At 35.7% G+C, this 14,343-nt stretch overlaps 1 protein-coding gene across 1 annotated transcript in view; it reads left to right on the top strand.

Annotated features, from left to right (window-relative positions):
* Positions 1-14,343, top strand: part of LOC130584684 (transmembrane protein 131-like) — a 77,536-nt gene that overhangs the window by 37,849 nt on the left and 25,344 nt on the right. The window contains exons 5-9 of the mRNA XM_057384808.1: positions 8,677-8,800; positions 9,679-9,795; positions 10,651-10,773; positions 11,453-11,533; positions 14,188-14,338. Of these exons, the coding sequence (XP_057240791.1) occupies positions 8,677-8,800; positions 9,679-9,795; positions 10,651-10,773; positions 11,453-11,533; positions 14,188-14,338 (596 nt within the window). The remainder of the gene's footprint in view (positions 1-8,676; positions 8,801-9,678; positions 9,796-10,650; positions 10,774-11,452; positions 11,534-14,187; positions 14,339-14,343) is intronic.

Raw genomic sequence — 14,343 nt, 5'->3', positions numbered from 1 at the left:
TCTATTAGAAAGGCTGTTACACAGTGTGGTAACTACAGAGGTGTGCAAGGAAGCTCCTGTGTATTGACATTGTGTGTACTTCTCTTTCTGAAAGTTGAGAAGCCATAACTCTGTGTTGTTTGCACAGAGTAGCTTTGCAGAAATAGTATCTATACAAAAAACCCCAATGCCAATGTCACTAAATAATGAAGTTATATGAAAATGCCTCATTTTACAGAACTTATTTGTGTTCAGTCTAACAAAATTGTGGCGTTAATTCTGAAYGAAGACAGAATAAGTCACTCTGCCCTCTCTTCTTTTTTCCTTCAAAATTTCCTTTTGCTTTTGATGTTGTGTGTTTTTGTTCCTAATGTCAGTAACTGGTCCTAGGTAAGARGATACTGAGTTTCTAAATTGAATAGCAAAATACCTTGGTAAGCCCTACAGTACTGTATCTTTTCTACCTGAAAATAAGGTTATAGTTAATAAATTATACCAGTGAGTGCAGTACGAATTCAAACTTGTAGAGGAGTGTGCTCTTTGTTAGGCTTACTGTAAATTTACCTATTGATTTGCATTCAAGTTTTTTTCTTTTAAAAATTTTAGAAGTTTTCAGTTCATAATAATTCCAGACTTTGATATTGTAAAAGTGTTTTGTTGCACCTTTTACCACTACGAATAAAGTTGATGTTCTCTGTAATACCTTTTAAAGGTTATCTGGAATTTGCATGCTTATCTGAGGAAAGCTGCATGTGCTTCTTTGTTTTGTGGATTCCAAAKATGATTTTTCCCATTGCTACAAGTAGATTCAAGACAGTGTCATAAATACTTTAGGTTGTTCTTCTTTATATTTCAGCTTTTTGTGTAAGCTGTTCTTGTGAAAGCTAAAAGTGCTGAAGAAATAGTATAGGTCTAGTATCGTGTTAAAAGTAACACAGATCTCTTACTTGGGAATGGTTCTGTACAATACATGCAAAACTGCACTGGGGGATTKCTGCCTTCTGCCAATTAAAATAAGGAACCTGTGTGTCAGATCTGATTAATTTTTTTGTTTGGGTGCTTTTTTTGGTAGGAGTATATCATTAATTTATCTGTTGTGATTTAGGTCATAGTCTCAGGCAGAAATTCGCTTCTGATTTATTAAAACTTAAGTTTTCAAAAGCAGTTCTAGAAAAGATTTAGATATGGAGCCCTGAAGTTTAATTTAAAATCTCTGAACCAACTCTAAGAAATGCTGAGAACCCAGTCTTATGGTGGGAACAAGCTGCAGGTGCCAAGCACCTTGGAGGTCACATAATGCAGATTTAAGCTTTTGAGGTTTTTGCCTTTTAAAACAGACAGGGTTTTCACATTCAAATTCAATCTTTTCTGTGTTTGTTATTAAGGGATTTTAGAAAGGGAATAAAAGGCATATTTAGTTTCTGAATAAGTACTCTACCCGAAGGGYATTTTGTTAATAGGTAGCATGTAGCATTTAGTAAAGCAAACTTGTTCAAAGTTCATGTTTGTGCTGAGCTATCAACATGTGTCATAGCTAGTCTAAAGAAAGTTTTAGTRTTTATTTTCAGATGTAAGTCAAGCCATTTTTCCTGTGACATTTTTGGTCTGCTAAGAGAGTGTGGGTTTAATCAGATGTTTCAAAGAACATGACAATTTAAGCAGGAATAATATTTAATAAAAGTTACTTTATCTAAGGATGTCAGAAAATCAAAACCAGTATTAAGTTGATAAATATATACTATAGATATACTCCCTGTGTTCCACCTGGAGGTGCGATTACAATAGCATTCTACTTCTGGTTTATAACAGTTGGAGGTTTTTTTAATGCCGTTTTAATATAAAACAAACACTGCTATATTCTACCACTTTGAAGGCAGTCCAGGTAATCTCAAATTTATCAAAAGAAATGTATGCTRTATGTTAGGATATGCAAAAGTATATGCAAATCTTCAGCTCACTTAAAGAGATCCCAGATGTTCTGTGTATACATTAAGCCTCTGGGAATGGGATAGTACTGAGGCAGGTTCTCCCATATCACTTTGCCAGAGGAATGCTTGGACTAAGTATGGAATACTCATTTGGTTATTTAATATGTAAGCCTTTTCTTGTATTTCTGAAGCAACACCAGTCTTTTTCTGGAACAAATCTGCAACATCTTGGGTATGGAGATTCAGGGCTTTAAAGAAAACAAGAAGGAAAACTCTCACCTAAAACCAGCTCCACAACTAGCTGACTTTATTTTAACTTGAATTCTTCTGGTTTTTTACTTTTAAAGTGTTCCTCTACCCTGTTGTTGAAAGGGAATAACTGAGGCGTTCTAACCTACAAACAGTAACCATTATGTATCCTCCATAGCTTTGGGAGTTGGTTGCTCAGAGGTTATTTTGGCAGAGCAGTCATTATCTATATGACTTTCTGTGTTTAAGATAGGTGTTCATGTTAGAGGTCTTACAAGTGGCCACCTGGGGTAAAGGCTGAAGAACACTTCTGCAGGGCAGTTTATATTCAGTTCTTGCACCTGCTTTATGGGAGAATATGCAGCTTCACAGATCTCAATACATTGCCTTCATCCTTGTTAATTCAACTCTGACTSTATCAAAAGTAAAGTTTAAGTTATTCACAACTAAGCTTTTTGGTAGAAGTAATTTTAGGATACTACCACAATATAAGCTAGAACTGCTTATAAAAAAAAAATTAAATATGGAATTATTTTAGATGAAGTTGACATCCTACCCCTGTTTCATAGAAATGGTTGGTAGTATATGAAATTATACTTTTGGTTACAGTAATATTTTAATCCTTGACCAACGTATTCTTCTGTGGTGAGTGGAGATTCACTCAATTTAAACAGGGTCCTATTCTCAGACAAAACTTTCTCATTGGTAGGACAGTATTCTGATGTTCTGTCTTTCACTTTTATGTTGATAATCTCATTTTGCATTTTCTTTGAAGTATTTTCATTAGGGGATTTTTGTAATGTTTTTATGTTTCTTGTTTTTGAGGTCTAGTGTTTGGCAGGATATTCTGTAAAAGCTTGAGCTGGGCTTGACAGCAATTTGTTGGCTGTGTTCAAATAYTGAGATCTTGCAGGTGTGGAGAACTTATATTACTTTAAGTAATGTAAGGGACATACTTTACCCMCTGTCAGAATGGGTAAAAATCTGGACTATACAGCCACACTAAACGTGTCTTAATATACCTCCCTTTGAATCTAGACTGCCCTGCCTACAGTTATACTTTTAATTACATGAACTGAGAACAAGAAGACAAATTAAAAGGGGGCATTTGAAGGTCAAGACATATCACAAATGTTTTATACTGCAGAGTAATTGTAATACTTCAGTGATTTACACCCTTAAGATGTGTAAGATGTGACTGCTGTAAAACTTTGGGTAGGGCTAGCACGGTAAGGGAATGGAGAAATTACATTGTTAACAGTTTAGCTATTGGGAGTTTTCCTGAGCTATAAATAAAATACTTGCATCTTCTAGATATACAGTAGGTATAAATGTCCTTAAAGCCATGGGAGTTACTTCAAGTAAAGTAAGGTTTATATAAGTTTAGCAAAATGGTCTGTTTTCTTCAAGAACTCTAATTTCTTGTACAATAAATAGTTAAGAATTTTAGCAACTAGAAAATTTCATAAGATTGCTATTTTTCCTACATTTTAAGTGCATTTACAACTGGTGAAAGTACCTCTAAGTTGCCTACTATGTACATCCATATGTTTACCCAGTTCCTTTGGTGCACTTCTAATGTGTGAGAGTTTGAAGAAATGTTGTAAAAGGAAACTTCATTTCCCTTGGAGTTTGTTGAATGTGAGAAATTGTTGACAGTAAACTGACATTTCGTCAAGATCTACCTCAGGTTTTGTTCACATATCATGCTAGACTGCRCAGTGCTGTTGAAAGTTCATTACACTCTTAGATTCATTCCAATCACACTTGATGGTATGGTTGGATAAACTCTGCTACTTGTATATGTGATTTTGATAACTGTTTGGAAAACAGTTTGGACTTTGTTGTATGGCATCTAAGATTCCTCATATGAAATGGGGCACGTGCTCTATTTAGTATGTTACGTAGACACCAACTTTTGTCAAGTCTTATGTCAAAGAACTTTCTCTGGTTGTTAAAAGCTARGGAAATGTAGAAGCTAAGAAACAACTGATTTGTAGGTTAGTACWTATACAAAATGAAAACCTTTCTGCTTTTCTGAGTTGGAGACAYGTTTGAGAATGCAAATGTATGTGCTTCAGCTACTCTTAACTTCAGGCAAAGAAGCTGCTTGCCCATTTTGTTCGAATCAGGAAGAATGTTCTGCTCACTAATTCTCTAGTTTTGTACATCATGCAGGCTTCCCTTGTGTAAGGAAACTAGCATTTTCTTCAGAATGGGGCATGAAAGGCATTCCCTTTCAGGTTCTAGAGGTAGCCTTGTAAGACCAGCTCATTTTGTTTCTTTTAATTAAAAGTAGTTGGATAAGTTACAAGTCAACACCCAAGTTCCTGTTGTTGGAGCTTGCGCAGTCTGATCTTCTGGTTGGAGAACTGTCTTCATTGGTTCAGGAAGTTGCRGAGCTTAAGAGAGTGTCTTGGGCACCTGACTTTGTATGGTTTCTACATTACTCTTCTGCCTTCTAGGCATCTGTTATTCACCCCTATCTAATAGGATACTGTATGACAGGATACTGATTTAACCCTTGTGAAACTTCTGATATGTTGTGTGGCAACTGGTTTTACAATTGTTTCCGCAGTTGCCAAAGATGCTAAATGAAAAAAATACATGTGGGACAACATGTAAAATTCTCAAATTCACGAGGAATTTACTGGAATTGAATACTGAGTATATTTACTTACATTCACAGCATTTTAAAATGTAACTGGGAAGCTTTTGGTTGTCTTCATTTCTCTCTCCATTCTCTTTAGAAAGAATAAGAGATGGAAGAGGAAGAATGTATCTGCTGAATTAATATATTTTTCTTTTCAGTGAAACATTTGTATCATCTACAAGTAATAGACTTGTAAATGAATCAAGTGAGCATTTTACAGAGGTGTTTAGGCTATGAGCAGTAATAAAAAAATTAATTGCTCTTTTGAAAGGGCATTCTCTCAATTTGTGTTTGCTTTACAATGAGTAGCTAGATATTTTTGCAAGTAAATTTTGAGCCAATAACTCAAGAACCCAGCTCCCCAAAACTTTCAAAGGCTGGTTTCCATTTTTACAAGAATCTACCTTTTGATCCCTGCAACATCAATGAATTCCATTACAAGGACGTGCTTACAATACACTGCAGATACCAATTTAGACTTTGGAAAGACTTGAGTTGCAGCAGTAAAGAACATGAACACAGGCTTCTATGCCCATTTGACCCAGCACCTCACCCTTTTTAATTARCATCTTCTCATCTAGGTTATGGTATCAGGTTTTTTATCAGTGTAGGTGGACCTAGCATTATGAAGGGGATAAAGGATCAGGAGCAAAATCTTACATGCTTTGGTAATTCATGTTTGCCAGAAGGTCTGTGTCTGTACCAGCTTCTCTCAATGAAAAGTGCTGGCTGGGACTGCTCTGGGAAAATCTGCTCTAAAATTTGGCATCAGTTACAGCTATACATGTGCGTATCATTGTGGTTTGATAATCTGCAGCTTGGAGAGCATCCCTTATGAGATTATGGCTTGAGAGGCASGTTCATTAGAGATGTCTGGTGCACACTGCCCTACCTGGATTTTACCATGTCTGATGGCATTAAAAACAGGTGAGCTTTATGAGGTCCTGTTTCTGTATATTTGGCTAACATGAAGCTTAAAGAATATAAGAAAAGCTGTATCTCTGCCAAATGTAATATCAGACTCATTGTTTCAAAATCAGAATGATCAGCAAAACAGTAAAGTAAAACAAAGTCCTAACCTAATCAGATTTCCTTTTTAGTGCCTTCTGCCTTTATTACCTAGAATTATACTGTAGTAATTTATTCTGGAATATGAAATGAGTGAGGTGTGGTATTAGTCATGGCAGTTTGTTTTTATAGACTTTATTCTCTCAAACAGATGTAGAATCCTTTTCAGAACAGGAAAAGCAAGAACGTCTTAAAGATTTTTAATATTTGTAGTAATTCTGAGCTAATGAGTTTTATTTCCAAACTATCTTTCTGACGTGAGCAGACYGGACCTTCGCAATTGCCAGTTCATTCAACATCGTTTTCTTGGCTTTGTGATGTTTCACACATGATGCATCATAAAAAGTGTMACTGAAGTCAGCTCTGATCTGAAGTTTTCAGTACGTAGCTATTTCTCTTTAGGGACCCCAGATGATACATTAGTCATGTCTTTTGCTTACATGTAGTACTTGAAAATCTGATTAAAATCTACTCATCTCTTCCCTTCCTGCTGTTGGTCTTTAAYGGAGCTGTTCTGTTTGATTCTACTTGCTGCTGTTAAGCTCTTCATGTGTAGAGTGGTTAGAGTGCTTTGTTACAAAGGAGGAGAAAGATTTTTCCTCTTGATGAGMTGTTGAATGTGCTGTGGGGAAGAGAAGTATCCAAAAACTGCACTGTGGCAAGCAAAAGAGTTGTGTTAAGGTGCTGGGAGCATGCCTTCTACTAAGGAGAGTGAAAAATTGTAGTGAGAACTAAGTTACAGGCAGCTCATCCTTAGGCTGAAAGAGCTTTCTTCATTGTTGGAGGACTTGATTGTTTTATTTCTGCCCTTTTTTTTTGTCATTTTGGTTTTGGTAGATTCAGAGTACTGGTTAAAGGCTTGACCACTTTGTCTAAACAAGGAATTTGCTGCAAAAGTGTTGACTGCTATAGAKAGAAGCRTCTCAGATMAAATRCTCAAGGCCATCTGTAGTGATATCAGTGAAAGAGTGTTTGAAGCAGTGTGTTCAGAATTCAGGGATGCTTGGTAACTCCCTATCGGCACCTCTGTGGTTGTGGATTTGCATGTTTGTTGTTATGGTGGGCTTTCTTGTGGGGATGGGGGTAGAAATGAAGAAATTTAAGCTCTCACTTACCTTCCTCTGGTCTGGTAGGCTTTTTCCTAGCAAAAGAATAGGTGTRTAGGTTTACTGTTTGATTCTGTTGATAGCAGTGTAACAGTTAAAGCAAAGCGTCACGACTGATAAATCATTTCCCTTTCTGACATCTCCATGTATGCTGGCAAGAGATAGAAATATTKTCTGTTAGGGCTTAATCTGGATGTTTGGTTTTAGCCAGAAATTGTGGTCTTTGTTACTGGTGAAGTTAGAGGAGTCAAAATGAGATTTTTTGACAGTGAAGGAAGGATCAAGGACAAGTGTGTGCTGATGGAGGCATGAAATTKGGTGGACTCAGCAAGCAGAGAGATGTGCAGTAGAAGATTGCAGATATATTTTCCTGTTAGTGATGGTGTCACTTATTGATAGTTAATAATTGTGTCTTTGCATTAATAATGTGGTCTTTAGCGTCTGCTTCTTTAGCCCACATTTTGTGTGTAGGAAGTTCTGAAACCACAATCATTTTGTAAATTGTGGCAAAGTTTGTTTATTGTCACTAAATTCTCCATTCAATGTAGCCTTTAATTTACAGCAAAGTTATGTTGCATCATCTGTTGAGATACTCCACACCTCCTTCTAAACTGAAAAAAATGTGACCGCAATAGCACGTATKAATTTGGTCTGTTAAGGTTAATTGAGGATGGCAGAACAGCTGCCATCATCAACTTATCATCAACTCTGGTACTACAGGTAGTAATTCTTATCAGTAGTTTTGGTCTTTCCAATGTTTGGAGTAAGTGACATGGGAGAGAGTGTTACATGGAGTACATGTAGCCTGAGAATTAAGAGTTAACTATTTTGAATTTCAGAATTCAAAATGGAGCAGTTTGTAATTTGCACACTTTATTAGTGCTTTGATGCTGATACTTTAAATGTATGAGTTAAAAGGCATGAAAAAATTTTGACGAGACGTTAATGTCTGAAAAATAATTGCTGAAACTGGAGATCTGTTGTCACCTCAGCTGTTGTAAGCAAGAGGAAACAAGCCTAAAGCTTGTGTCAAATAAATTTGTTAGCGTGTCTTGTTACTCATAATTGTGCAGTTGTCTGAYTGTGTGACTTCCATGTTTTTCAGTTCTTAAATTCTAGAATTTATCTCAAGCCTTTATTTTTTTTTTTTTACTTAAGGTATGAATTCAAATACAGTATAGAAATAAAATMGTTCTTTCTGTAATATCTGCATTAATTCCGTAGGGCATATTATAAAATATACCAGAAAAATTTTGGATTCTGAGTAAGACTATTTACAATCTGTTATGGAAAAAATTGACATTTAAGCTTTTGTTTAGAGTGTGTTCTGTTTATTTTCAGTTGTTCCATACAGTCTGAAGATAATTATTTAGAGGTTTTAGCATAGGAATAGAAAACTTTGCCTCTTTTGATTCTGAGGTAAAAACCCAACAATAGAATTTCATGAGTATGATGCAACATTAGGTAAGCCTTCAGGAAAAGTAAGCAATAAAATAATGGAAAAGATGCTAACTAATTCTTATAGGTCCAGGTTACATATATTACTTGAAAAAAAAACCAAAACATTAAATGCAAAGCGCTGTTGTCAGTGTTCATCATTTTTATGCTCCTGTCTGGTGTAATGGGTAAAAGATCAGTGCTCTATGTCTAGATTTCTGACACTTTGAAAATATTTTCTCCTCTATTTTGACAGGCCAGTTGGAATGCCAAAAATGGAAAAAGTTTACCTACATAACCCTAGCTCAGAAGAAACAATTACATTAGTATCAATATCTGCTACAACATCACATTTTCATGCATCGTTTTTCCAAAATAGGGTAAGTTTCTTTGCTTTCTCAAAATGATGTTTTCTTCCCCCTCTCCAATCTGAATGGAAGCTTCTTTTAAAGAGTGACTTACTACAATAATTACMTACCTAGAAATGTTAAGATACTGTAGTTTATCTCATATCAGAGCAAATTTGAGCTGAATACGGAAACACTAGTTCTCACTATGTTGAAAATGTATACTGTGATTGATGGTTTAACAGCAGATCTCCTTTGTTGCTGRAATGACTACATTTCCTTCAAGCACCTACAAACTGTTCCTATAATTTCTCTGAAAATTCTAGAGTCACATGAAGTGGTGTTATGAGCAGTAGTTGCTCCAATGCACTTAGAGCTGTTAGTAATTTTGCTGCAGGAACTTGCACATTCAAAAGTGTGGTGTCAGCAGCGTTAACCCCTAACCACATTCCTGTCAGACAGAGTCCTCTAGTTTCAGTTTTGTCTGCGGGGTCTGTGGCTTAGCGAGAGCCATATAAACATGGAAAAAAAAATCAGAAAAGCTGTCAGTAATCAGCAACYTTTTGCATTTATGGAAGCCTTGTAGCAATTGCATTTCTCCAGTGATCTGTGAACTGTCAGTCTGAAATATTTTTGTGGTAAGCTGAGCTCTAAATTCAGAATTCTCTTCTAGAAAGTTCAATTAAATATGATCCTCAATTATGTAAGTTTTAAATTGTTAATATTTTTATTTGTTGCACAGTCATTTGTCTGAAAGTTCTACTTTTTTTCTTTTGAAATCTGTAGTTGACTTTCTAACTTCAGTATTTCCAGAAAGARCACATAAGGATTTTTCATTCATTTGCATGATGCAATTTATTCAGAAAACAGTTTTACTTAATCCTATACTTGCCTGCTTTTATTTTTTCCAGAAAATTCTTCCAGGAGGGAATACGTCCTTCGATGTAGTTTTCCTCGCAAGAGTAGTGGGAAATGTAGAGAACACTTTATTTATTAACACTTCTAATCATGGGGTATTTACTTATCAGGTAAGAGAATTACACTCTTTCCGAAAAAGTGAAGTGTGAATCAGCCAAAGTAGTATCTATTATGGGATGCTTAATCATCCAAGAAAATTTACACAATAGTGGTGGGTTATTGATTTGTTATTTTCTTTCATCAGCCCAACCCAGTTGAAGAAGTTTCCATCCCTGCTGTTTGTTGTAACACAGATATACCATTGTAAAGATATGTAGGGCAGTACTGTAAGCCAGATCAATGAAATTATATAGGATTTAAAATCCTCCCAACACCTTTTTATGTGTGTTATTTTAGTGGCTCATTGTAGTGATCTAACTCATCCTTTAGCTCTTTACTCATCTGATCAAGTGCCAAGACAATGTTTTTCATTAAACAGGCAAAAAAAGTCTCACTGGAGATTCAGAAAGATAAACCAGGCAGATGAGAGAAAATGAAAAGTATAAAATGAGAGAAATCCTGTTGTTGAAAGCATGATTCTTACCATGACAATGTTTTGTGAACAACGAAAATACTTCCCATACGGATAGTTTCATWATGATATAATTAAAGGAACATTTCATATTTCATTAACCTTTAGCTGATACCTAGTATTGCAGAGTGTCAGAAAAAAAAGGTGTTTTTTGCTTTTCTGTTTTTTCAATATACATGTAAGTAAATAGTAGATACAAGGAACTGCCTTTAACTGCAAGCGAAACTAGTTTCTTTATTTCAGAGCTTTAGTATGATACTGGTTTTAAAGGTTTGAAGTATACTCTAAAATTAATCAAAGAATACTTGGTGGATTGCTTAAATGGGTGAACACGTTGGACTCTGCAGCAATTACATACAGCTACTTAAGTTTGTGGTTTCTTTTTCTGACCCAGGTGTTTGGCATTGGAGTTCCGAATCCCTATCGATTGCGCCCATTTATTGGGGCACGAGTTCCTGTAAATAGCAGTTTCTCTCCTATAATAAATATACATAACCCTCACAGTGAACCTTTGCAGGTGAGCCTAAGAGAAAAATCATTAAATGCTTGTTTACAGTATTAAACTGAAATTTTGTTTATTTTGGTACTCCTTAAAATGCTGATTGAACTTTAGAGCTAGTTGTGGTCATGGCTTTCATATTATATGACTTTTTTTTCTGCTCAACTGCAGATCAGTTGTAGGCATCGTAGATTATGGTCATAGATTTCTTAATTTCCTAAACAGAGGTTTTGCAGTGCAATTTTTGTTTTTAAAATGGTTGGGATTACTGGAAAATAAGGATTTCAACCTCTCTGGTAATTAGGAAGAATACTGAAGCAAACAAAGTTAAACAGATCTTGTACTTTTAATCCAGTGATGCCCCTTAGATTAATTCTGTCTGGTTTGCACAACATAAGGTGTTGATTTAGTATACCCCTGTACGTAATGTTGAAAACATTCTTATGTTCAGGCARGATTGATGTCTTTACTTAACCAAATTCTGATTCTGTTAAGTGGTTCACAAATTGCAAAATGTTCTAGAGAGCAGTTGAAGCAAAGCACTAGCAGATGGCTATATCAGCATTCAGGTGAATTTAYAAGATGTTCCAGTGGTCAAATGGTCACTAACCTATGCCATTTCATATGATTATACCTGATAACTAAAGCAGGATCCCCTTAAAGCTGAGTGCTAACATTTTGCTGTTATCCACCTCAGGTGGTAGAAATGTATTCCAGTGGAGGTGATCTCCATTTAGAGCTTCCAACAGGTCAGCAGGGAGGTACAAGAAAGCTATGGGTGAGTAGTCGTGTCTTGCARCACTCATTGTACTTGTTTGGGGAGGTTTTATTTTCATATGAGCTTAAGCTTTGGGGTTTTTTTTAACTAGCTTTGTTTCTTGTCATGTAATCATTAAAATACCCCTAAAAATAGAAACAATATCAGGGTCTGTTAATGTTATGGGAGTAGGATTTGAATGAAAGGTTTAATTAAGATAAGCCATATGTATTGAGCTGTGCTTTTTGAAATGTGAAGAATAAAATGATTCCCASTAGAATGAATTTACAGCTACCTGAGCTTTCAGTCCTGGAGGCCTGTGAGCTGGATCTAGCCCAAAAAGTATACGTGTTTTTTGTTTGRTTTGTTGGTTAGGAGGGGTGTTTTTGTGTTGGCTTTTTTGTTGTTGGTAGGGCTTTTTAACTCGGAAAGTGCTTTCTGCAAATTGTTATGAGTGCACACATTGGTTGAAAATGAAGTTGAACAAGTTAGGGAAGAAAAAAAAATCTGTTAAGGAGTACTAAATAAAACAGCACTGTGTCTAGCTGAAGTAAATCTCTAGATCATGAGTTAAGAGTGGCTGGAAACTGTTCTGGAAAATATTCCTGTATGCATGCCCTGCAGCTACTCCCTACTCCTCATGTCTGATGCTGGAGACAAGGTAGTGGATTGGATGGACTTGTGGTCTGGCACATTAAATCTGATTTGAAGTAATACATACTGATAACTTTAAGTGAAATAAAATTTAGAAGCATCCCAAAGGTACTGTACTTGGCTCCATGCTGTGTATCACACCATTGGTAATGTCCACCTAGATACAGAACATATTTTCATTTTCAGTTAGAATTATTTKATGTTTTGATGACTGTTTTTTGGTCCGGGAGGTCTTGCAGACTTCGGAGCCATTGGGTTCCTGAGCTTGTCTGTTGTTCAAGTGTATCATTACAGTCATGTGACAGCTGTRTTTGTTGCAAGAAGTCATTTCCAAGGCAAAGTAAGACAGGGTATTTCCAAGTGAGTTACAAAGGACAATCCCAATACTTAATTCCTGTCTTTTCTGGAGAAAGTCCATTAGAATGGCTGTGTTTTAGTTTTAGAGACAAAAATTAATTAAGTATTAACACCGATCACAACATTACAAATATGCAGTGGAAACAGATGCTGAGGGTTAGATGTTCGCATGAAAAGGGATTTTAAAAATAAGTGTCCTAATGTTTTGTCACTGCTTTAGTCAAATTGCATTGCTTCTAAAGATAGCCCCTTCCTAGTTGTAAGGAGAGGTCAAGGGGGATGTTTTTCAGGGCATGTAGCTTTTCAGCTTCACTAAGCCAGGTTGCCAGTTAAAGCAGTGATGACTCACATGTGAAAGTTTCCAATGTTTTGCATGGACCAATCTTCTCTTGGTTCTTATCCATCCATTTTCATATCCACTAGTATGCATTTTCATATAACCATTGGTATTTCAAAACAATAAGGCAACTTGAAGAAATCAAACTAGAAGCAGGAAACACACAGACACATCATTGTATTGGTTATATCAAGAGCTGCAGTTAGAAAAGCATCAAAGTAGAAGATATTTGCAGTATGGTGATGATACTTTGACATATGGATATASATAATTATATACAATTGTTTTGATGCCAAATGCTTGAATGATTGGRTGAAGCAGCTTGCACATGCAGGAGTATTTTTGGGATCACTCTTCAGAGCTACTTCAGGGATCTGACCAACTTTGTATCCATAGTTTCTCATATGGAAGAGTCAGATCACATCCTTTGAAACATTATTGAATGGCTGCATTATGTTGGGTCTGCAAATAAGTGTGAAAACAGAACTTGAAATCTTCTTACTTTGATATTCAGCAGTTTTTAAAGAATACATCTGCAGTTGTTGTGCCTTAGAAAATTTCCAATCAAGGTTTTCATTTATTTTAAAACAAAAACCAAGCAACCAACCAAAAATCCAATCCTGAAACCTTCTGCAAGGTGATGAGGGGAAAAAAATCCAATGTTAGTATTTCAGCTATGGTGCTGCAGTTTAGTCTTGTGCTGCAGCTATGTCCAGCAAATACAGAAAGGGTTGTCTTTCAAACCCTGAATGCAGATTAGAACTGTTAAAATAGGCATGGTACAGAAACTAAAATGCATTTTTACTTTTCCCTGTAAATTACATGGTGACTAATAAGCCTGGAGCTCCACAAGCTTCTGGCTACATGGAGCTGTGCACTGTTTTAGTTAGTGTTTAGCACTGAAACTGTATCGCTTGTGTCTGCTTTGGAGAAAAAACAAGTAGAACATGCAAAGTCAATATTTGATGTTACTGTCAACATTTTTTCTGAATATCTTTTGTTTATTGYCAGATTCTGTTAATTTAGTCTACTGTCTTTTGTGTATTCAATTTGTGGTAAAAACTTAGAATCATACAATCGTCAGCTTAATTAAATGGAACATGAAAGTTCTTTTGCATATACCTATTTTTAATCAGTGTCGTATTAGTTGATTACAACTATCCTTTATAAATTTAATAGTAATTTTAATTACATGAAGCCTATCTCTTTCTGCTATTGCAGCTTTTTTCTTAACACAATTACACGTAATGCTTCTATTATTATTTGGTATGACAGCTTTTTTTTGTAATTACTGTGCTCTCATAGATGTGCTTTGGTTATTTCTCAGGAAATACCTCCCTATGAAACAAAAGGAGTGATGAGAGCCAGCTTTTCTTCAAGAGAAGCAGATAATCATACAGCCTTCATTAGAATAAAAACAAATGCCTCAGACAACACAGAATTTATTATTCTCCCTGTTGAAGTAGAAGTTACAACAGGTTTG

Source organism: Malurus melanocephalus, unplaced genomic scaffold (assembly GCF_030028575.1).
Source record: "Malurus melanocephalus ecotype Western Australia unplaced genomic scaffold, MMel_1.1 scaffold_747, whole genome shotgun sequence".
NCBI classification, from domain to species: Eukaryota; Metazoa; Chordata; class Aves; order Passeriformes; family Maluridae; genus Malurus; species Malurus melanocephalus.
The sequence above is the reverse complement of the archived record's forward strand: the minus strand, read 5'-3'. Positions and strand labels throughout refer to the sequence as shown.